Source organism: Haliaeetus leucocephalus, unplaced genomic scaffold, assembly GCF_000737465.1.
Source record: "Haliaeetus leucocephalus isolate CR32 unplaced genomic scaffold, Haliaeetus_leucocephalus-4.0 Scaffold555, whole genome shotgun sequence".
Lineage (NCBI taxonomy): Eukaryota > Metazoa > Chordata > Aves > Accipitriformes > Accipitridae > Haliaeetus > Haliaeetus leucocephalus.
In genome coordinates, this window is record NW_010972991.1 from 14,626,953 (window position 1) to 14,648,968 (window position 22,016).

The 22,016-nt window shown below is 38.9% G+C and overlaps 1 protein-coding gene across 1 annotated transcript in view; it reads left to right on the forward strand.

Moving 5' to 3' along the window:
* Positions 1–819: 819 nt before the first annotated feature.
* ANGPT1 (angiopoietin 1) overlaps positions 820–22,016 on the forward strand; it is a 162,726-nt gene continuing 141,529 nt past the window's right edge. The window contains exon 1 of the mRNA XM_010577001.1: positions 820–1,116. Coding sequence (XP_010575303.1) covers positions 820–1,116 — 297 coding nt within the window. The remainder of the gene's footprint in view (positions 1,117–22,016) is intronic.

Here is a 22,016-nt window from a genome sequence, read left to right on the forward strand (position 1 = left end):
TGCTGAAGAAACACAATTGTCTTAGAAAAGTAGCTAAAGCATGTGAGGGTTAAACGTAACTTTTTTCCCATAAGTGTCATTTGCCCGACTTAGAATTCTTTAATAGATACTGAGCAGCCCAGAACTGAAAGTATTTTTAATTTCAGTGCTTCGTATATTTACAGAGGGATTACAACAAACTTCTACACTTTATCTACATTTTAATAGGTCAGTGTGAACATATGAAGTGTATTAAGGTGGACTGCCTTCCTTATTAAACTTATGTGAATTCATCAAAAGCCCTTAGCAGTTGTATGCAATAGGGGCTGGAAAGCCATGCATGATTGAGGTCATGCATCCAGCCAGTTTGTAAGATGATCCCTCTGTACCGAGCCATCAGCCATCCTTAGCATAGGGGCGCACTCATACACGCATTCCTGTCAAGTCATCTTGTGAAAGGCTGCTTGCTTCCAGCTTGGCTTGAAAGTGCAACCTTAATAAAACTCACTGAAGTCTGAGAGAAAATAGCAGTTCTGCAGCAGATAGTGTAGGGGAAAGAGACTGGGATATGCATATGCAGCTGACTAAAGCAGGCTACATGCTGGACTGTAACAGAGAGGAAACAATAAATCTTAACTACTATGCAATAAATATTCCCAATTTTAACTAAGGAAGCTATCCTCATAGTAAAATTTAAAAAATAACAGTTTATCCAAGCTTGATTACTAAAGTGCGCTTCTCCAGTCCTTTTTCCAAAGACTTTAAGGGAAATTAACAACAAATTTAAAGAAAGAGGAAGAAAAAGTTTCTCTTAACGTAGGAAAGGAAAGTAATAATAACATGTCAGTTTTCCTTTCCTTTGCTTTCCTGGCAGCGATTCTTGCTCATATAGGCTGTAATAACCAGCGTCGGGGTCCAGAAGCCAGTGGGAGAAGATTTAACCGGATCCAGCATGGGCAGTGCACCTATACTTTCATTCTGCCAGAACAGGACGGGAACTGTCGTGAAAGCACGACAGACCAGTACAGCACAAATGCTCTTCAGAGAGATGCTCCTCACGTGGAACAGGATTTCTCTTCCCAGAAACTGCAACATCTGGAACATGTGATGGAAAATTACACTCAGTGGCTGCAAAAAGTAAGTGTTTCTTTTTTTTCATTTCTCACTAAATGGAATTTTTGGTGATGCTTACGCTGTTCAAAGATTTCAGTAGTTTCTATGAGAACTGAGGTAATAAGGATTAGTCTAGTCCGTGGCTGTGTAGGGGAGAAATGTTTCAGCCAGAGTGCACCCTTCTTAGTGACATTGCTTTTTGGGAGCAGAATTTTCTTCACATTACTGAAAGATACAACTTCTTAAAGCTGTATCTCAAGAGACCATGAATGTTTGTGAGCCAGAGAACGCAAAAATCCTCCAGAGACTCTAATGACAGAACTTACTAAGTATTCCTATAAAATCTACTTATAGTTCACAGCTTCAGATCAGATGCCATGCAGGATACCTGCTACTCTGACAGCAAAAGGGAGCATTTAAAAAAATCAGCATTTAAAGGCACTAGGTTAAGAATATGATTTTTCCTCCATAAATAGTTCCTGTAATACTATTCTACCCAGCTAATTACTGGAAAGAAAGAAGAAAATATATAGGCATTCACAGTCCCCAAACTTCGCAGTAAAACTTTTTAATTGTGTAGATTACACTGGACTTGAAACAGCCTGTTTCAATTTGTATGTGTATATGTGCATTCTTTCATAGAAAGGGAAAAATGGGTTTGAAGGTGTTGCACTACCTTAGCAGAAGTAATTATTTTTAAGAATTTGTATAATAGCTCTAAACTTCCAATGAACATTTCAGTATTTTATATATGAGCTGAAGTTTGGGCCTGAAAAGGCTTAAATATGTGAATAATTTCACTCATATGAGCAGTCCCATTCACCTTAACAGGATTACTCACTTGTGTAAAATTGCATACCTTGCAGGATCTTGTCCATGCTTTGCTAATGAAAATGCCTTGGGATAGCTGACCAGTAAAAATGTATAAACAAACAGTCTTTGTATATAGTTATTTGTAATATTCCCATTCTCACACTGGCATTTTGACCTGGCAAAACTTAGAAAATTGAGCAATTGAGTGATGCAATTAGTCATGTAAGATGGCACAAGAAAACTGCTGTATGTATCCATTTGAGAGATACATGATTTAACTCTAACACAAGTTCAAACTAAGAATGAACATCAATAAAAATCAAGTGAAGACTCTACTGGGTGGGCTAAAACTTATTAGCATAGTTACTGTTACCTATCTCATTTACATGTTTTGTTTCATCCCGACAGTACACAAGAGAGAAATATGTTAAAAAGCATATACAGCTGTCCCCATCCCCCCAAATCTACTAACATCTTTAGAGAGGATTTCCTGATCTCTTGGTAAATTAATTGTGCTCTTTGCATATCTGGCTCTAGCAAGAGAGAAAAGATTCTGTCCAGTACACATGTGACTATAAAACAAAACTTAACCAAGCATTTCTTTTTTAGACTACTTTCCTCATTTTTTAATATCTTGGTCTGCTTTGGGGAATATAAGGCTGGAAAAGAGGGGATGTTTTTTGCAGAGGAAAGCATTTCTTAAGAACTTATTTTACTGTACCTTGGGAGGCTGAGGCAAGCACTAAGAAGAGGAAAGTTGTTATCTGTGTTTATGCACACATGATTTTACTTGAGCAAATTGCCTGCTGAATCATGCTTGTAAGACTTTACTTATTCTGTGTTTGTCCACTAGAGACTGAACTAAGATCACTGTTTCACTCTGAACTGAACATGATGAAATATGAGTCTCTGGAGTGTGAAAGTCTGAGTTAGGGTTACTCCTCTCACACTTTGGAGGGAAGTGATTAAACAGGTAGGAAGCCCAATGAAAGGGGTTTATATTTGAGGACTCTTTTCTTCTGCAGTGATTGTAAAACTGGCTATGGGCAGAACCACCCCCCTCCTCCTTTCCTTCCCAGCCCCCAACCCTCTGCTCCCAGGGGTTTACATAAAACTGGGATTGTGCACGTATCCCCATGTGTCAGTTTACCCTGGAATGAAAGGACCCGTTTCTCTGTGTGATGGAGTATGGCTCACTCTGAACAAATGAGGCTGATGCAGCTCCATTATAGCATCTCTGAATACTGAATTTGCTTTGTTGCTGTTGCCATTACAAAGCGTCTCAGCCATAACTCATTTCCTTTCAAAACAAGCATAATGCTTAAGTGTAATGAATATATTATGTAGATATCTCGCATCTCATTTTTATACTCTGCATTTATTCTTCCCCCTAGATTTTAAAATCATATATAACTGCTGCTACACTGAATAGCATTTTACAATGCACCTGCTGTGAACGAAGTAAAGAATAATTAATGGTTATAGGTCTATGATTGGAAGTGAATAGATATAATAAGAAATAATGTTTAAGAATTTGAGATATATTCTGACTTACATAAAGGAAATATGTTTATTACTTCAGGTAATATATATAACTTCCATTAAAATTGTACCTAGACAATGTTTGTCAGAGTGAATTATTTTCTCAGCACAAATGCTAGCCTGCAGTATTGAAAGATTATTTAAGAAAGTTTGCAAGAATCGTGGTTTGCTCAACTCTGTAGTATTTTAATTTAAAAATATTTTTCCTTGATATCTAAACTAGCAGATTTCTAGAAGCAAAACCTGTATTCTTTTTTTTTAAAAAAGGCAATTTTTTTATGCTTAAATCTGAAAATGCTTCTTTGATGACCTACAAGCTTGATTGTAGTTGAAATTGCACTTGCTTGGGGAGCCAGTTATAGGCAATTAAGTCCCAGCCTTGTCCATTAGCATTTGCATATCTATAGCCAGCATAACTGGGATTGGTTGGCAAACCAGGGACATGGCAAAACGCTCTGCACAGAAACTACTCAGAAGAAGATGACTTGGTAAACATTTTTAGAGATTTTCCTAGAACTGTTTATTTTAATACTGGATAACTTTCCCCATTGTTTAAGCTTGGGTTTCATTTCTGCAATATGTTTATACTAATAGTTCAAAACAAACAGTTCATTACATTTTCTTTCTTGCAGTAACTGACTGGCACATGTGATACTGTTTGGTATTTAATTGCAGTGTCTAAGTATTGCCAAAGAGGAGTTATATGAAATGTTATCATCATGTCTTGCTTGGGAACTTTCTGCTAGTCAGCTTGCTGAATTTAAGGTATCGATGGACTCAGTATACGTTCAGGATAGCTATATAGATGAGTGTTTCATATACTTATTTCTCAGTCCAAATAATAGTAATAATTGTTATTATAGTAATAAGTGAGTTTGAGATGATCCACTCTTTCTTTTTTTCTGATTATTACCTAAGCAGAATACCATAAAAGTTTTAAATGCATGCTTAAGAATAGTATACTATAAGAAGCTAACTCGAACGTACAAGCTTGAGTTGAAAGTGAACCACAATCATTCTGGTCAGCCGGTATCCGAACTTAGATTTTTTTTTTTTCCTTTTCTCTGCAAAAATTGATGGCACCACTACACTTAAAGCAGATAAAGAAGCTTCAACTGACTTCCCTTTCCTTTCAAAGTGCCTGTGCTGTCACCAGCTATAACAGAAGTATAAAATGATGAGCTGGATTCAGTCACTAAAGAAAGAAATTATGAGAAAGTTTTCTGGGGTATCTGTAGCCATTTGATAGTCTACTTTAAAGTTTATTCTTACCATTGTTTTGATAAATTATTTGTCTATGGCATTCTCTGTGCTCTCTGCTGACTTCCTTATTTTTCAGAAGTAACATCGCAAGTGCTCACTTGGGTTTTAAACATGTAAGGAACCTAAGTTTTGAGGGGGACCAGTCACTGTATGGAAGAAACTGGCTTTTGGAAAGACTGGTGTCTGTCACTGTGTGCTGTGGCTCCACTGAAAGATTGGCCCTCTCTCCTCTCTTTACCAGCAGGGCCTAGCACTGCAACAAAATAGTAATAATACGTTTATGCATGTGGAGTGGCTGGATTTTGCCTTGGGTTTTATATGGTTTGCTGAAGATGGGAAAATTCCTTACATGTCACTCTTGCTGTGAAGCTGTGTGAAAGTGTGACAGAGCCTGCCCTGAAGAGGACAGATCTAAAGAGTTGTCATAATATCCTATGAGGCAAATTTATATTAATATAAAGATGGAGGTGGCCATAGTGTGTGTAAAATTTTGTCACATTAAGGAACCAATTTTCCCTAGTTGAACTATTACAAGAAACAGTAAAATTTCCATTTTGTTTATGGTTATGTTTCACTGGGCATTTTGCAATGTAACATGTGACCTTAAAGTCCACATAATATTTGGATGTTAAGCGCAACAAGAAGATCCATGATGATGTCCTGTTAATTTTCACAAATAAAAGCAGGTCATTAGATTTGGAATCTGCCATTCTGCTTGTGTGAGCATTACTGACAGGGCTGTGTAAGGCATGGCTTTCCAGTAAATCTTTCATTTTTCAAGGTGGACCAGGGCTAAAAGGAAACAGTGAGAAACCTTCATCCAAAACTGGCTGCTAGCCTTCTATTTAGCACGCAGCTTGAACCTGGATTTCTTGTCTAGACCCAGAGACTGTTTTCTATTCTACGTGCTCCTTTTTGCTTTGGGAGTCAATGAATTCTGATATCCAAAGCAGACCCTCACCCTAGTGACTTTTGAAGTGCAGTTCCCATAAACAAGCTGTGAAACAAATGGTGGGATTCAAATTAGTGGGATTACTTATATAGTATGTACTACTCAATGGATAAAAGCCAAATTTAAGGAGCAAAAATAAGTGCATGGAAACAAACTGGTTCTGAGAAAATTCACACTTGAGTGTAAAATCAAAATTGCTTATTTACCTCCAAAAAAATCTCCTGGCCAATAATATGCCTGCATTTCTAACTTTATTAATCAAATTGCTGAAGTTCTTGGGATATTCGAAGGTACCCACAAGAAAGAGGCAAGACTTCAAATGTGGAAATGCCTGAAAGTTTTACATTATTGGGGGATAACCTATTTGGCAATGGTTTTTTTTTAAAAGCAGAGGGATCAGAGAACTAGACTGAAGGGCAGTCTCACATGGTGCCACATTTGGTAGCAAATTACTTAAAAAAAATATTTCCCATGCTTGGACAGAAGGCTTTATCACAATGTGCAGTAGAACCTGAATGCGTATATTTTCAGTGATGACTGCTGTAATTAGGAACTTTCTGGTAACAATAAAATATTACATTTATTAGTCATCAGAACTGTCCAACCAACATGCCCAGTGGGAGATCTCATTTGGAGCACTGAGAGCTTTTCTAAATGAAACTGATATAAAGTAAATGGTGTGTCATTTTGAGGGTGCTGAGAACTCATCGTTCCCATTCCCTTCTGTGGTTTGGAAGCAATCTCTACTTCACAGTGCTGGGTGCCTTGGAAAAAAAAAAAAAAAGACAACCCATGTGGGAAAAGTATAGAGCTGGGTATTTTAGGCCTGCATCATCCCACCCAAACTTCTGGCCAAAACCCAGAGATACCCAAGATAGGTTTTTCTTTGCTGTGGGGAATCTCTCAGTGATGTGTCAAGAGACAGTAGCAAGCCCAGAGGAAGAGCCAGCCATCTGAACTGTCCTGTGGAAGTCCCTGCTTCTCTTCATTGACTCCAGGGAAATCCTGAGCAGCTCGCTTCCTGATTTAAGTGCGCCAGTTAAGTGGGATGGATTTAAGCTTTACTTCTGTCCATGGCTGTAGCATAGACTTCCCTTGCGACTGCAAGGAAATTGTAAACTTTAAGTATTCCTGTTTCCCTTTTCTAACACAGATATAGTACTACTACTCAAATTCACAAGGCTGTTGGGAGGCTTAGTATGTTATTTTTTGTTATTTTTGGAGTCTTTCTGGTGGAAGGTATTTTGTGCTATTAACAGTTTATGTATGATAATAATACTTCCAATGTTTACAGAAAACAATGTAAGATTAAAAAATCTTTTGGAAGGAAAATAATTTTAAAATGAGCAACTAAAATAGTTTATAAAAAATAAGCAGATAACTACAATGAATATGAATCTATAATGCTAAGTAAATTTTGCAGGTTGTGGTTGAGTAAATGGATTATATATGTCCTGCTAACAGCGAGAATCGTCCTCATTCTTGCAGAGTTCTTAAAACCCGTTGAGCAGCTGCTGCTCCAACCTGTATTCATCTGAGATGAATAGGACTGTAGCTTAGTCTTGTATGGATTCTCAGGAAGACCAGTGAGGAATGGCTAGTTTTTCAGAGCTATTGTTACCAGCAACTTTGAATAAACTTGTCATTATCAAAATTGGGCTCACTTGTGTGATTTATTGCAAGCATATCCTGAAAGATGAAGATATTAACAACCTGCTTGTATTCATCTCAATTTACAGTTCAGCTTAGTTCAGTCCTCTTCTCTGTATTTGCAATAAGATGCAAACAAGGAAGAGCTAGTAAATGAGGACATTCTAGAACCAGTATCATGGTTTTAGCTGTGCTGCAAACCTCATCTTCAACACCAGCAGCTCAAGTGTCTTGAATAAACAGGCCTGGTGTACAAGTCTTCCCAGTAGCATAAGGATTTCCTCCCTTGTTAAAGGGTTGAAGTTTGATCAGGAAAAGGAAATTGAAATAGTTTCATATTTCATAGGAAGGGTTCTTTTTCTTATGAAACAAGCTGTACTTTAATACAAGGTTATTCTTGTGTAACCACATGTGCATGTTTTAGACAGTGTTATGAAACACCAGGGTGGTGAATATTCATTTGGAAGGGTAAATTAGAAATGTCATAAATTGTTGCACATCTGCACTACATTCTCATTAATGTTCCTGCACAAAGATCAAGCTTTGCTTTTCATTACCTTAGTTAGGAATCAGGTTAATCTAAAACAGTGTAAGTCACTCCTAAACTGGGATAAGAAGTCTACCTGAGGACTTGCACCAGTTTGATTATCCCTGTTTAAAACTGATGCAAATCAAACTAGTGCAACTTCCTTTTCTAAACAGGACCTAACAGTGGGGCTATACTCAACTTTGAACAAACATATGGGTACAGGCTGTTAAAGCAAGACAGGTATAGGGGCAGCTGGAAAGATGTTCAAGTTGCACTATTCTACATTTCTAAAAATGGTTCTCTTTCAGAATTAAAACAAACCAACCAACCAACCAACCAAAAAATGGATTAAGAAAATTTTATAATTCCTCAGAAGTCATATAGAAAATCAGTATTCTAGGCCATGGAGCTACATGACTGAAAGAAATTTCTTATATTCTCTTGACTGGCTTCTAGAAGCAGATATGAAAAAAAGAAAAAAATCCAGTAAGAAAGGGGTAATATAGAACTGTGCTAGTTTTATGGTGGAATAGGTGTGTCTTTAGCAAAGGTAGTTTAAAGGTCTCTTATATGGTGGTACATGGTCAGTCATATGATCTGTGTAACTATTCCTGTCTTAAAAGAGAGAGAAATAGGCTGCAAGTGCAGATGCAGTCTGGCAGTTGGAAAATCTGGGTTGAAGAACCATGAGTGAAAAGTGGCTGATCAAAAATTCTGTAAGAATGCTGCAGAATTTCTTCCCTTTGGACACCTCGCCCTGCTGCGTGAGTGTCTGCACACATATACGCGTGCACATACACACATATATGCATTTAGATTTTAGGAGTGTTTGGTGTTAAGGTACATGGAAATCTGTTTCTAAGTGTAGTGTCTTAAATCTATTTTTATGTTTTATACCTACTTACCTGCTGTCAACCTGTTGTTCTCCTGGAATTGGGCTGTTGGTTCAAAAAAACTAGATGAGTTGGTAGCAAGATGAAACCTTGTATACTGTATATGCATTAATTTTGTGTGAACGAGTCCCCATACTGTGTTGCTGATAAATTATAAGTGTGCCTTTGCTTTTGTCCTTTGCCGAACGTATATGAAGCAAGTATTTTCATACATTCTGGAAAAAATATTGGACCCTTGTACTCCCCATCCCAGAAATATTTCTGTCCTTACATGTGCATATGTTGCAAGACAAACCTCATTGTTCTTTGTGCACGTATGGCATCTGTTTCTTTTATAGGACTTGGCATAACTATATATTTATAATTTTTCATTGTGCCTTCTGGGAATTTTTATTTGTTGGATTAAATTCTTGTCATTTGTCATGTTTTGTCTAGTACAAATAATGTACCAGGCGTTCCTTCTGCAATAGGAATGTATGGGAACAACTGAAATCCACTTGTTCCAGTTAACAGAATTCCCTTCTGACTCTGTTCTGCCCGAGGATTTGGGTCCTGGCATTCTTTCCACCAAGCAGGCAAATAGGCTAGAGATAGGATAAACTCTGAGCATCCCTGTCAGGAAATTAAGGCAAGACTAGAGAACTGTGGAGAAAACTGGGAGTATGAGCAGACAACCTTAGAAGGTAATTTTTCTCTTTTTGACAGCATGGCGTCTTTCACACTAGAGCAGAGATGATCAGATTGGTGGTAATCAATTTTGAATTTAAAAACTATTTCTGCTGCAGGCTGATATACCATTTATAGTCTGATCCTGCCTTCTTTCACATCTAAACTTCCTTTAAAGGTTTTCTGTGTGCAAGAGGATTTTCTTGAAAGATACTATCTATGTTATGAAACTTCTGGTTTAGGAATAACATTGTTTAGCAGGCCAGGCTTTTAGTTTCCTCATCCATGATCCGCTCCAGCCTAAACCTGCAGAGGGAACTTGCAAGGTTTCAAAGAGAAAAGCACTAGTGTCATTTGAGTGCTCCTGCTCACTATTTTAAATGTTACAACAAACTTTCAGTCATTATCAAAGGCTCTACAGCCTTCAATGTGGGGTTCTTACTTCCTGACTGTAGGTGAAAAGAATCTGATTCTTGATGTGTAAATTTACTGTTCTGAGATGTATTTTAATATTTAACCTTTAATACACTTCAAATCCACAGAACACATTTTAAATACCCACAAAAATCAAAGGAGCAGTCCTAGTACAATCTCTAGAGATGCTTTTACATTTATCTTCAGGGTTGTGGTAGACTTGCCTGCCCTTTGAATCATATTATTTATTGGTGTTTTAAAGTTGTCAGCCTATGCTTATAAAAGTTTATTTTTCTTTCTGAATCTCTTGTCTGCAAATATGGTCTTGCAGAGTGGAAATTTGGGAAAAAATAATGTAGTTGCTGTTAAATGATGTTTTTGGAATTTTTTTTTCCTAAGCATTATATTGAATGAATTTGCAGTTTGGATTAAACCACCTAGGGCTTTATTTAAATGTGCTGTTTTTCACTTTCATACATTCAGCTTTGAATAACTTTAGCAATAATTAGCTTCTGGGAGTTTTAGTTCTTATGCAGAAGTTTTTTGCAGGAAAGAGAACTGTATTAAATAAATCTCTTTTTTAAAACTCTCCCATCAGCTCAGTGTGTGGGTAACAGTAAGGGTGAATAATAGGGTCATTTACATGCCTTTCTCTTCTCTCTTCTGAGTCATGTGTTTGCATCTCAAGAAGGCGAGGCTTTTCAGATAATTATCTCACCACCACTATCAGAGCACTAGTTCTCCTAAAACCCTAATATTTTGTATGAAAAACCTGTGTAGAAGTGACTTGATATTTCTGAAATCTCACAGAAACACTTTATATACAACCTGGTTCTCTGAAGTCTCCTCCAACACCGAAGGACTCAGTGAAGACTGCTACGCCCTTTGAAAATTGGATATTCATATGTAGATAAAAGTAGCTGAAATGAGGATTTAGGATTGCTGCCATTATCATTTAAGTATTAAGTATATTTATTTGTGTCATAGTTAAATATTTACCCTCTACAGTCTTGATTCATCAGGAAATTCCTGTGGCCTTCTAGGCCACATCAGCAAGTCAACACAGTAACAGGCAGCCCCCAAACCATGATGCCTTTGGTGCTGTGCCTGGAATTTTGAGGATCTGCTTAGAGGGAAAATTGCTCAAAGAGATGACCTAATCTCTTCCTGAATGAACTATTCCCCTTTGTTCCTTGGCTAAAATGTCATACTTCACTCTGTGTGTGACTTACGGTAGTAGAGATAAATGGTCAAGGGCCACCTATCTTTCCTGTGTCACTTCTATCCTGTTAATGGGAAAGGCCATCAATGCTTTGCTAGAAACTTTTTCTGTGTTACTATTTTTGTACGGAGGAGATATGGACCGCAAAATTCTTTATCACTTTAGCCTGCTAACTACAGAGGCGATGATTAAGGTTGTTTCTCTTCACATTTTTCTTGAATGATCCAGTTTGATCTCTTGGCTTTTCCAAGAATTCTGGCTGATGCAATAAATATCTTTTTGTATATTCCTCTGACATCGTTTACCTCCATGACATCGTACAGCTCAACCATTATGGCCTCTGCCTTCACGTCAGTTGTTACAGAATTATTTGCACCTGTTACAATACCAGAGTTTTATGCAGGGAAGCATAAGCAAGACAACAGTATTTGCACAGGCACACGAGGCAAGAGGAGTTTGCCAAGTACCAAACGGTTATCATTAAAGGTGAAGGATGATTACAGCAGAATGAATTCAATAATCATTGGTAAAAGACAGATTTTTATAGTTTGATCTGCTTGATAAGCCATTGTGCCAGTCACTGTACAAATATATAATGCATGGCTCTGTCTGCAAGTTAGAAGTATTGTGTTGAATGAGTGATTTCAAATCCTCATGAGCTGAGTTTTGCTGAGAAAGCTGGCTTTGTTTCACACTCCACTGACTTCCCTGAAACCAGGGTATTATGTGAGTTTCTGCATCTCACCTCACTGACAAAATGCCTGCACCTCATTCCATGCTTACATACACTGCTCTAACGAAACAATGTAATGCTTGGGTAAACTATGTGAAATATCTATGATAGGTTTGTGGGTTGGGTAAACTGTAAATGCAGTAAGAATATATGTCGCTTTTTCAAGTGGTTTTTTTTTTATGATTTTGAATTCCATAAAATAGTTATGGGACAGGTAACTCCCAAGGAAACTGAAGACAAGTTTGTAACTGTGGAGTACTGCCTCTTGGAAAGGGTCATTTCAGAGGAAGTCTAAGGGACCTGGAGAAAGACTGGAAAGGCTAAATATAAGGTGGGAGGTGGGCGTGGTGCTTCAGAGCAAGAAGTCTGTCTATTTGAGGTTGATAGAGGATTTTCATTAAAAGTCTGACAGGAAGGGTGAAGGTTGCTATTGTAATCCATAAATTTGTGTGCTGCCCAAGGAATCAACATGTCACTAAAGCACACACAATAAGATAACTTGTCCTGCAGTGACAGAAATTTCTGAAAAATTACTCTGGTGTACAGCACTATGTTCAATAAAATGCCCTGAAACAATGTAGCTGTAAACTATTTACTGGCTGTGTGGCCCTACAAAGTTCATAATAGTAAGTATTTCAGCAGTATTACAGTCTGCTGAAGAAAAAATCATCATAGCTGAGGAAGGTTTTATTTAAAATAACTGTTTTAATTTTTTTTAAAAAGGACAGAAATATTATTTTTCTAAATTTAAGAAGAATACAGGACTGAGGTAAAGAAGATGCTTAGCAGCGTGTTTTAATGAAGAAACCGTGAATTCTCCAAATTTCGCTGGTTATTGAAGTATCTGAAATGCAGACGAGCCCCAGCTGAAATGTTGAGTAGGACCAGACTGCCATGTGTGGCAGTGCAGGTGGTCACCAGCACGTCAGTCTCTTACCAGGAACGCTCCTGCAACTGTCAGCGACAACCTCAAAAGTAATGTTTGTGTTTGCAGCATATACTTGACCATTAAGTGAAGAAATAATTTACTAGCATCAAGCAAGCATCATGGAGAGTCTGTGATGAGCTAGAGGTTAGAAATACTAGAAAGGCATTTGCCCAAACTTGCCAACTTCAGATTTTGCAAGATCTAAGGACTGAACCCCCAAAATGCCAAGGGTCCTGGTTTGAGTTGATGGTACTCAGAACTTTCCAGAAAACATCTAGTACATTGCAAGATTTACCCCTATAAAATAAATTGTTTTCATTTCACTACTGGGGAGTGTTATCACAAGTATGTAGCTACTTCTCAGTAGACTTCAAGAGGAGGTAGAACTGAGTGGGAATTGCTCTGTTACTCTAAACAAGCTCACATCTATTTTATACTTTTGGATAAGTGGATGAAAATGGGAAGTCCAGAGACTTCCTATAGAAGACTTCCTATAGAGAACAATGTCACAATAATTCAAAGCATCAAAAAGAAGTGAATTGTAATTCCTTGCACAGTGCACCTAGGGGATCATATGACCTTAGATACCTTTTTTTTGCCAATGCATGATAACCATTATGGCACATGCTGTACTGGCCACTAATAAGTTTTAAAAACATAAAAATATTTCATTATTGTTACATCTAAAGTGAGTGAATAAATTAGATATTTAAGTGTTTATACAATCTTTTTATATATTGACTTTTAAAGTGCAATGGATGTACCAACATTAAAAAGAGTTATAAAATTGAACACAGACAGGAATAAAAGAATTTGTCTGGAATTCAGGTTCTTAAAACTAGGATTACTGATTGTATTTCTTTAATGCTAAACCAATAAACCAAAAAACCCAGCAGTTCTTACCTTCTATCTTAATGCCTCCCAGTGCTCCACACAAAAAAAAAAAAAACCATTATGAACCCTAGTAATGAAAACAAACAAACAAAAAAAGTTTCCTTGATCCAGGATTTAACACTCCTACACATCTTGGAAACATCTAATAATTTGGCCACTGCCCCCCCTGGGGTATTTCCTAGAAGCAGAATTGAGCAAGACTGAAAATGTTTTTGTTGCATTGTTACAGGCATAAAGATATGACATGAATTCTTGATTTGTAAAATATGAACCAAGTGTGACATCCTTTTCCTTTTTGTGCATTTTTAAAGACTACTTCAACATATTCATTCACTATTTTGCTGCTGAAATCATGCAGGGCTCCTGAAATTACAATCAGAACTCTTTGGTCCTTTGTCACTAGAATTAGCCTTGGTTTTTCTCTCTGGCAATGTGTTTTAGGGTAAATTTCCTATTTTCATTATTCTTAAGTTTCAAGATGACACCTCAGTGTTAGTTATGTCAGTATGATTTTGAATGCTGTCATGTTTTCGCTTCCGTAGTAAAATCCTTCTGAAGGGGTATAAGCAAGCTACAGCAAGATTATTTTGAGAACACTACTCGTAATGCAATACAAACTTTATATTGTGAGACAGTTTGACATCCTAAGTCGGAGTTGCTCGGTGTTTTTTCTATCAGAGTGGATATTAATTTTGGGTTTGCTTCTATCAGGCTTAGTCTGGTATTGCTATCATGCTTTCCAGGTGTTGCTAGCATGAGCCCTTACCAAAAAGTATGACTAGAAAAAGCAGTAATTTCCTATGGGAACATGAACCCAAAGGAGGTTTTCAACACATTCCACAAACTCAAACCATTATCATTAAATAGCCTCGAGAGGATTAGAAACTGAAAAAAAAGTCTCTCGACTCTCACCCGGAGTGTGATGCTAATGAATTCCTGCGGAGCCTGGCCTGATGCTGCTCACAGTGAATCAGCAGTAAAAATCTGAGCTCAGTTCCTGTCCAGGAAAGGGCATTTCCCAACTTCAGGCCCACCCAGCTGAAACTGACCCCTCGGCCCCTCCTTCCCCTGGCACTTTTTCAGGAGTGGCAGAATTTCCAGGTCTACTTTTTGGCACTGGCTTTCTGGATTCACCTACTTCAAAAAGTCCCTGCCCTAATGTAAGGGGATTTCTAAACGGTGAGAGACAGACCTCAGATCTGTCCAGATGAACCGATTTGGCAGAACAGGAAATTCCCAGATGGTCAGGAGGAATTTTAAAGGGCTAGAGGGGTATGTTGCAAAAGGCTAGCCTGGCACCCACAGAGACTGAAGTCTGTTATTTATAGAAAAGCAGAGGCAGAAAACAGATGGTGTGCTTCCTCACAATATGCTCTACAATCGCTGCATTGTGTCAGCATAAATTTGTGGGGTACCACATCAAGAACTGAGATGATAGTACGGTCTCTATCCCCAGCCAGTTCTTTCCTCCACATGCCTAAAAAGATACCAGCTAATACCATGTGCAGTGATGGTTTTATAATACAAAAAAGACCACTTTTAGAAAGCCCTGGAACAACAGTATAAGTCAGAAATCATGGCAATGGCATCAGTGGAACGATGCCAATGTCAGTCTGCTGCAGCTGAAAGAAGACTCAAGCCCAGTCTGTGAGAAGCAAACTCAGATTTTTTTGTTCATTTGAGGATGGGATTCTGTGTTCAGCTTTTTTTATGTGCACAGCCTTCTCCCAGCACTTCCCAGGCCTGAAAGTGGGAAGTACATCTCATGAGAACAATTTTATAAAGACATTTTCAGTATTTCCTTTTTCGTTCACATCAAAAAGAACATAAACACAACTTTGCCTATCAGTTTTTTTCAGTATTCCTCTTTCCAGTACCTTAAAATACCAAAGAAGAACTGAGATACCTGTTGAAACAGAAGCACTCAAACTGATCAGGCAGATTATTTTAATTTAAACCTAGTCTTGGATTCTATCTTGCCTGTATTTTCAGGGGACATTTGAGTTTTTCGATTTTTTTTGCTGAAGACAGTCAGGAAATGTTTTTATTTCTTTTTCTGAAATGTTTTAAAATAGAAAATTCCTTTTTGTTGACCTTTTCTGCAGATTGTTTGGACATTTCCATGAGATATTTGTGTGGCAGAATTGCTATGTAGCAGATGTAATCCAGTTAGAGACCTTCCAACCTGAGGGCTTGAGATCTCAGGTAAAAGTAGCTACATGGCAGAGGGCAAAAACTGCAAATCAAAATGTTGTGGTTTTCAGCCAAGAGGATAGAATTCTTGGTTAAACAATGTAATCTGTCTCTTTTTTTATCTATTTATTTATTTATTTATAAATTAATCTTCATTTTCTTTTAAAAAATTGAGTTTTTCATAAACTGAAAGAGATGCCACCGGAAAACATTTTTCTGCTCATAAAATCAGCATACTGCTACAAAATGACTTTCCTAGGGCTGACTTGAGTGAAAATAGCATCAGGTTCCAGTATTATCTTGGGATATGAAGGAGAAGCCTAAGTGTAATATCAACGTACAGGCACAGTGGAGATGTTAGAAAATGAATGCACTCTATTGGTGTCCTCCTGTTTATCTGGGAAGAGTTGCTTCTGCCATTCTATTTTTTAATAAAAAAGACATAATATGCATGTGGAATGTTGTTGATATAGAAAAGATCATGCAAACTATCCCCACTGAACTAGAGGCATCTGTGTTCAAAGAGAACTATTTGTAACTTTTCTTCCATTGCCCTGTTTTTTGGTTCAATTAACAAAAATATTTTTTAGCTGGCTAATTTAGTTCATGCTAAAGGAAAAAAAAAAAATCATCAATCTGCTTAAGAAAAAGCTCTTACAGCAATTATGTTGCAAAACAAAAAAGCAGATCCATGCTGAACACATGATAATATTCCTCTGTTTTGTTGAGTGATATACTAGCAATGCATCCCTGGATGTTGCAGACATGGTCGGAAAACCAGGGGCTCTTTTTTTTTCTGAAAAGCCTTCATGACTTGGTTGATAGGGCTATATGTCATCCCTCTGGCATCTTCTGATGACAATGCCTTTCAATACCGTAGGCCAGTCACCATGCCCATGTACATATTAATTTTGTGTTTCTACACTGCAACATGCTGAGAAAAAATCTTAATGTGAAAGTGACCAGATAAATTTAAAAAATGATAAGAGATACTTGAGTGTCCCTCCCCATAAAGAATTGGTCATAAAGAATTTTTAACCTGTTCATATTTTTCAGCTTGTGTTATCTTTGCTAACAAATGAGGAAATTCAGGTGTCCATGATTCTTTTGTATAGCGGTTTTTGCAAATGACTTTTTTTTAAAGATGTACTTTCCAAACAAAATTTGACTGTTACTGCCTTCCTTTGGGATATATTTTGTATATGGAAGAAAACAGTTTGCCCGGTTCTTAAATACAGAACTTTTTCTATAGTTTTACTACCTGGAAGCAAGTAATGAAGGTTTTCAATATTTATTTTAGTTACAGAGCACACATAAAAAGATCAGAATTAAATCACTTGTCCATCACAATTCATCACAGCTGAATAATAATGTACATTAAATACAACATGCAGTGAAGCAAGAACACATCTGTTGCTAGTACAGGTCAAATGTAAGTGTTGTAAACATTTACAGGATTTTTACCTTGGAACAAAGTTTACAGAATTACTGACAAACTTGAGAAGAAAATATTACAAAGATTATGTTTCAAATTATGAACAACAGTTTACTTACATTTTCTGATATAAATAAAGCATCTAGGAAGATATGCTAGCTATAGTGATGTCAAAGGCAGAACTTCAAGTAATTTCAGTGCAGTCAAGACTGTATATCAAGCTCTGCTGGTTTAATTTCTGATGTTATGAAAGAAGTAGTGTTCATGCCATGAGTTCCGTGCATATATGTATTATAGCTCTCTCTAATATTGGCAGAGGTTCCATACTTCCTTCGTAGTCTTGCACTCAATTTTAAAATAATGGCAACAATTGATCATACTTCTATAACTTTTTGTATTCAGATTCTCAACACATTTTACAGACATCGGTGAATAAAGCTTCATAGCAATCAAAAGGCTTGGTGGTGGCATTAATTTTGTTCTCATTATCCAGTGGAAAACCCAAGGTACACAAGGGGTAGCTGATGTACCTTTAGACACTTGGGAAATCTAAGTACAGCCAACAATAAAACCAAGACTTGGGGCAGCTTCAGTGTTTGTATGATACCTATCAAAATACTTCACAGTAATACAGATAGGTAAATAGCCAGCTGTCTCTCAGGTTACTCATCTCATTGCTGTCTGGAAATTTTATTTTTTGTGGCAGTTACTGATGGATTAATTTCACAGCTGCTGTAAATTGACACTGCTCAACCTAGATTAATGGAATGGTGTTGATTTAAATCTGCTAGGCATCTGGATGCTCGTGCTTACATCAAAACCTCATTCCCTGCTTTATTGGGATGAAAACTAAACTGGCCAGAGCTCCAGCACACATACATGCTATTTCATTTTCTCACTCAATTTCCAAACCGACCTTTTTTTTTGCTTTCTTAAGAGACCAGCCCTGGTCACACAACCTGATGTGCAAAGGGGCAGTGATGCTGTGCAGCAGTGTATCCTCAGGACCACCCATGCAAAAGCCAACCATTTGACACCCACTTCTGGTTGTCAAAAGGAGAGAGCCATTTCCTCTTCTTAGCAAGTAAAAACCTTTCCTGAACTGAAAAGCTCTTGTTATGTTATAGCCCATTGATTCCCATTGTTGCAGAGAAGGTATGGAAACATCTAACAACACTAACTTTTAAAATGAAAAGTAAAATCTGAAATTTGTTGAAAATGCCTTACAAAGTAATGTATAATTTATTAGCAACAAATCACTCTCCACTGGGGTTAAATGTGATGACAGGTAAAATATAGAGCATGTGTTGCCTTGTATGAACCATGCTAGAAACTCATACAAATGATTGAGGCAATGTATAGACTGAATATTATTTTACATAAAGAATGTACATTAAACCCCTTTGTTTAATCATTAGTAGGAAAATCACAGTTTAACAGCAGTGTTGAAGCAATTTTTTGTTTTCCTTTTAATATATGTTGTTTGAAGTTTAGAGGCTCCTGTAATTTCAGACCATAGAAGTGTGTTAGGAGAAAAATGTAAAATCTGACCTTCACAGGGGCTGGGAGCTACCCCTGACATCAACAGTATTGGTGGGTGCTTAGTGTTATTGAAAATCTGTACACAGATTATATTTTCAAAGATAACTAGTAATCAGAGGGCACAGGCTGCAATGTTTGTCTCTTAGGAGCTGCAGAATCAACATCTGTTGAAAATTAGACCTGTTAAGAAACTTCGAAGTTCTCCAAAATGAGAGCAGTCCCAGACCAGACAGTATGTATGGCAGTCTTGTGACCATTGAGTCAACAAAGGTAACAAATTTCCACATTGTTATCCAGGTTCCAGGTTGCAAATGAGGGAGTTTCCTTATAGGGTTTTGTTTTGTTTGTTTGTTTGTTTTTCCTGCCCCTAATCCTTTTGAGGACTAGAACAAGAGTTCAAAGGACCTCTAAACTCTTTACCAGTCTAGACACTGTGAACGAATATGCCTTATATGAACTTAAGACAAAGTCTGTTCATACACATATGTATGTTCAGCTATTTGCTTGGTCTCTTTGCTTTTGAGATAAATTTGCTTTGCTTGCAGTAAGCCACGCACCCGCGTGTCTGAGGTTGGCCTGTAGACCTGCAGCAGAGTCAAAGGACAGGTCTGGGCACTGGAATGCTGCAGAGCTGGGTGGGAAGTTGCTTCCTTCCAGCACATATCCTGTCAATAGACCTGCTTCTGCTTTTCCACTTACAACTGAAAGCAAAAACTGAACCCATGAATAAGACTTATTTTCAGTGTACAAACAAATGGATCCACCTTGCCTCAAGTTTGTGGTAGCATAGCTCTGACAGGGATAGTGGAATAATAAGCAGCTGGAAGAAGTCTCACAATCTACTAGCCCTTGTTCTCGTGGGGGACTTTGACTTACCAGATGTCTGCTGGAAATACAATAGAGCGGAGAGGATACAGTCTAGGAGGTTCCTGGAGTGTGTGGAAGATAACTTCCTGACACAGCTGGTGAGTGAGCCAACCAGGGAAGGGGCTCCGCTGGATCTGTTGTTTGTGAACAGAGAAGGACTTGCAGGTGATGTGATGGTTGGAGGCTGTCCTGGGCATGGCGATCACAAAATAATAGAATTTTCCATTCTTGGAGAAGCAAGGAGAAGGATTAGCAGAACTGCTACCTTGGACTTCCAGAGGGTAGACTTCGGCCTGTTTAAGGGGCTGGCTGACAGTCCCTTGGGAAGCAGTCCTGAAGGGCAAAGGAGTCCGAGAAGGCTGGACATTCTTCAGGAAGGAAATCCCACAGGTGCAGGAGCAGGCCGTCCCCTTGTGCCAAAAGATGAGCTGCTGGTGAAGAAGACCAGCCTGGCTGAACAGAGAGCTTTGGCTGGAACTCACGAAAAGAAAGGAGAGTTTATAATCTTTGGAAGAAGGGGCAGGCAACTCAGGAGGGCTACAAGGATGTCATGAGGTTACGCAGGGAGAAAATTAGGAGGCCAAAGCCCAGCTAGAACTTAATCTGGCTACTGCTGTAAAAGACAATAAAAAATGTTTCTATAAATACATTAGCAACAAAAGGAAGGCTAAGAAGAATCTCCACCCTTTATTGGATGCAGGGGAAACACAGTGACAAAAGATGAGGAAAAGGCTGAGGTACTTGACGCTTTCTTCGCCTCAGTCTTTAACAGTAACACCAGTTGTTGTGTGGTTACTCAGCCCCCTGAGCTGAAAAACAGGGCTGGGGAGCAGAATGAAGCCCCCATAATCTAAGGGGAAATGGTTAGCGACCTGCTACACCACTTAGACACACACATGTCTATGGGGCTGGATGGGATCCACCCAAGGGTATTGAGGGAGCTGGTAGAAGTGTTCACTAAGCCACTTTCAGTCATTTACCAGCAGTCCTGGCTAATGGGGGAGGTCCCAGTTGACTGAAGGTTAGCAAATGTGGTGCCCATCTACAAGAAGGGCTGGAAGGAGGATCCGGGGAACTACAGGCCTGTCAGCCTGACCTCGGTGCTGGGGAACGTTATGGAGCAGATCATACTGAGTGCCATCACGCAGCACATACAGGACAACCAGGAAATCAGGCCCAGTCAGCATGGGTTTATGAGAGGCAGGTCCTGCTTGACTAACCTGATCTCCTTCTATGACCAGGTGACCCACTTAGTGGATGAAGGAAAGGCTGTGGATGTTGTCTAGCTAGACTTTAGTAAAGCCTTTGACAGTGTTTCCCACAGCATTCTCCTGAAGAAACTGTCTGCTCATGGCTTGGACAGGTGTACTCTTCACTGGGTAAAAAACTGGCTGGATGGCTGAGCCCAGAGAGTGGTGGTGAATGGAGTTAAATCCAGTTGGCAGCTGGTCACAATGGCAGCCAGTCACAAGTTGGTGTTCCCCAGGGCACAGTGTTGGGGCCAGTTCTTTTCAATATCTTTGTCAATGATCTGGACAAGGGGATCAAGCCCACCCTCAATAAATTGGCAGATAACACCAAGTTGGGCTGGAGTGTTGATCTGCTTAAGGGAAGGAAGGCTCTACAGAGGGATCTGGACAGGCTGGATTGCTGGGCCAAGGCCAACTGTACGAGGTTCAATGAGGCCAATTTCTGGGTCCTGCACTTCGGTCACAGCAACCCCATGCAGCGCTACAGACTTGGGGAAGAGTGGCTGGAAAGCCGCCTGGCAGAGAAAGACCTGGGGGTGCTGGTTGACAGCCGGCTGAATATGAGCCAGCAGTGTGCCCAGGTGGCCAAGAAGACCGACAGCATCCTGGCCTGTATCAGAAATAGCGTGGCCAGCAGGAGCAGGGAGGTGATTGTTCCCCTGTACTTGGCACTGGTGAGGCCGCACCTGAAGTACTGTGTTCAGTTTTGGGCCCCTCACTACAAGAAAGACATTGAGGTGCTGGAGTGTGTCCAAAGAAGGGCAACAAAGCTGGTGAAGGGTCTAGAGCACAAGTCCAGCGAGGAGCGGCTGAGGGAACTGGGGTTGTTTATCCTGGAGAAAAGGAGGCTGAGGGGAGACCTTATCGCTCTCTACAACTACCTGAAAGGAGGTTGTAGCAAGGTGGGTGTCAGTCTCTTCTCCCAAGTAACAAGTAATAGGACAAGAGAAAATGGCCTCAAGTTGCACCAGTGGACTTTTAAATTGGACATTAGGAAAAATTTCTTCACCAAAAGGGTTGTCAAGCATTGGAACTGGTTGCCCAGGGAAGTGGCTGAGTCACCGTCTCTGGAGGTATTTAAAAGACATGTAGATGTGGCATGTAGGGACATGGTTTAGTGGTGGACTTGGCAGTGCTA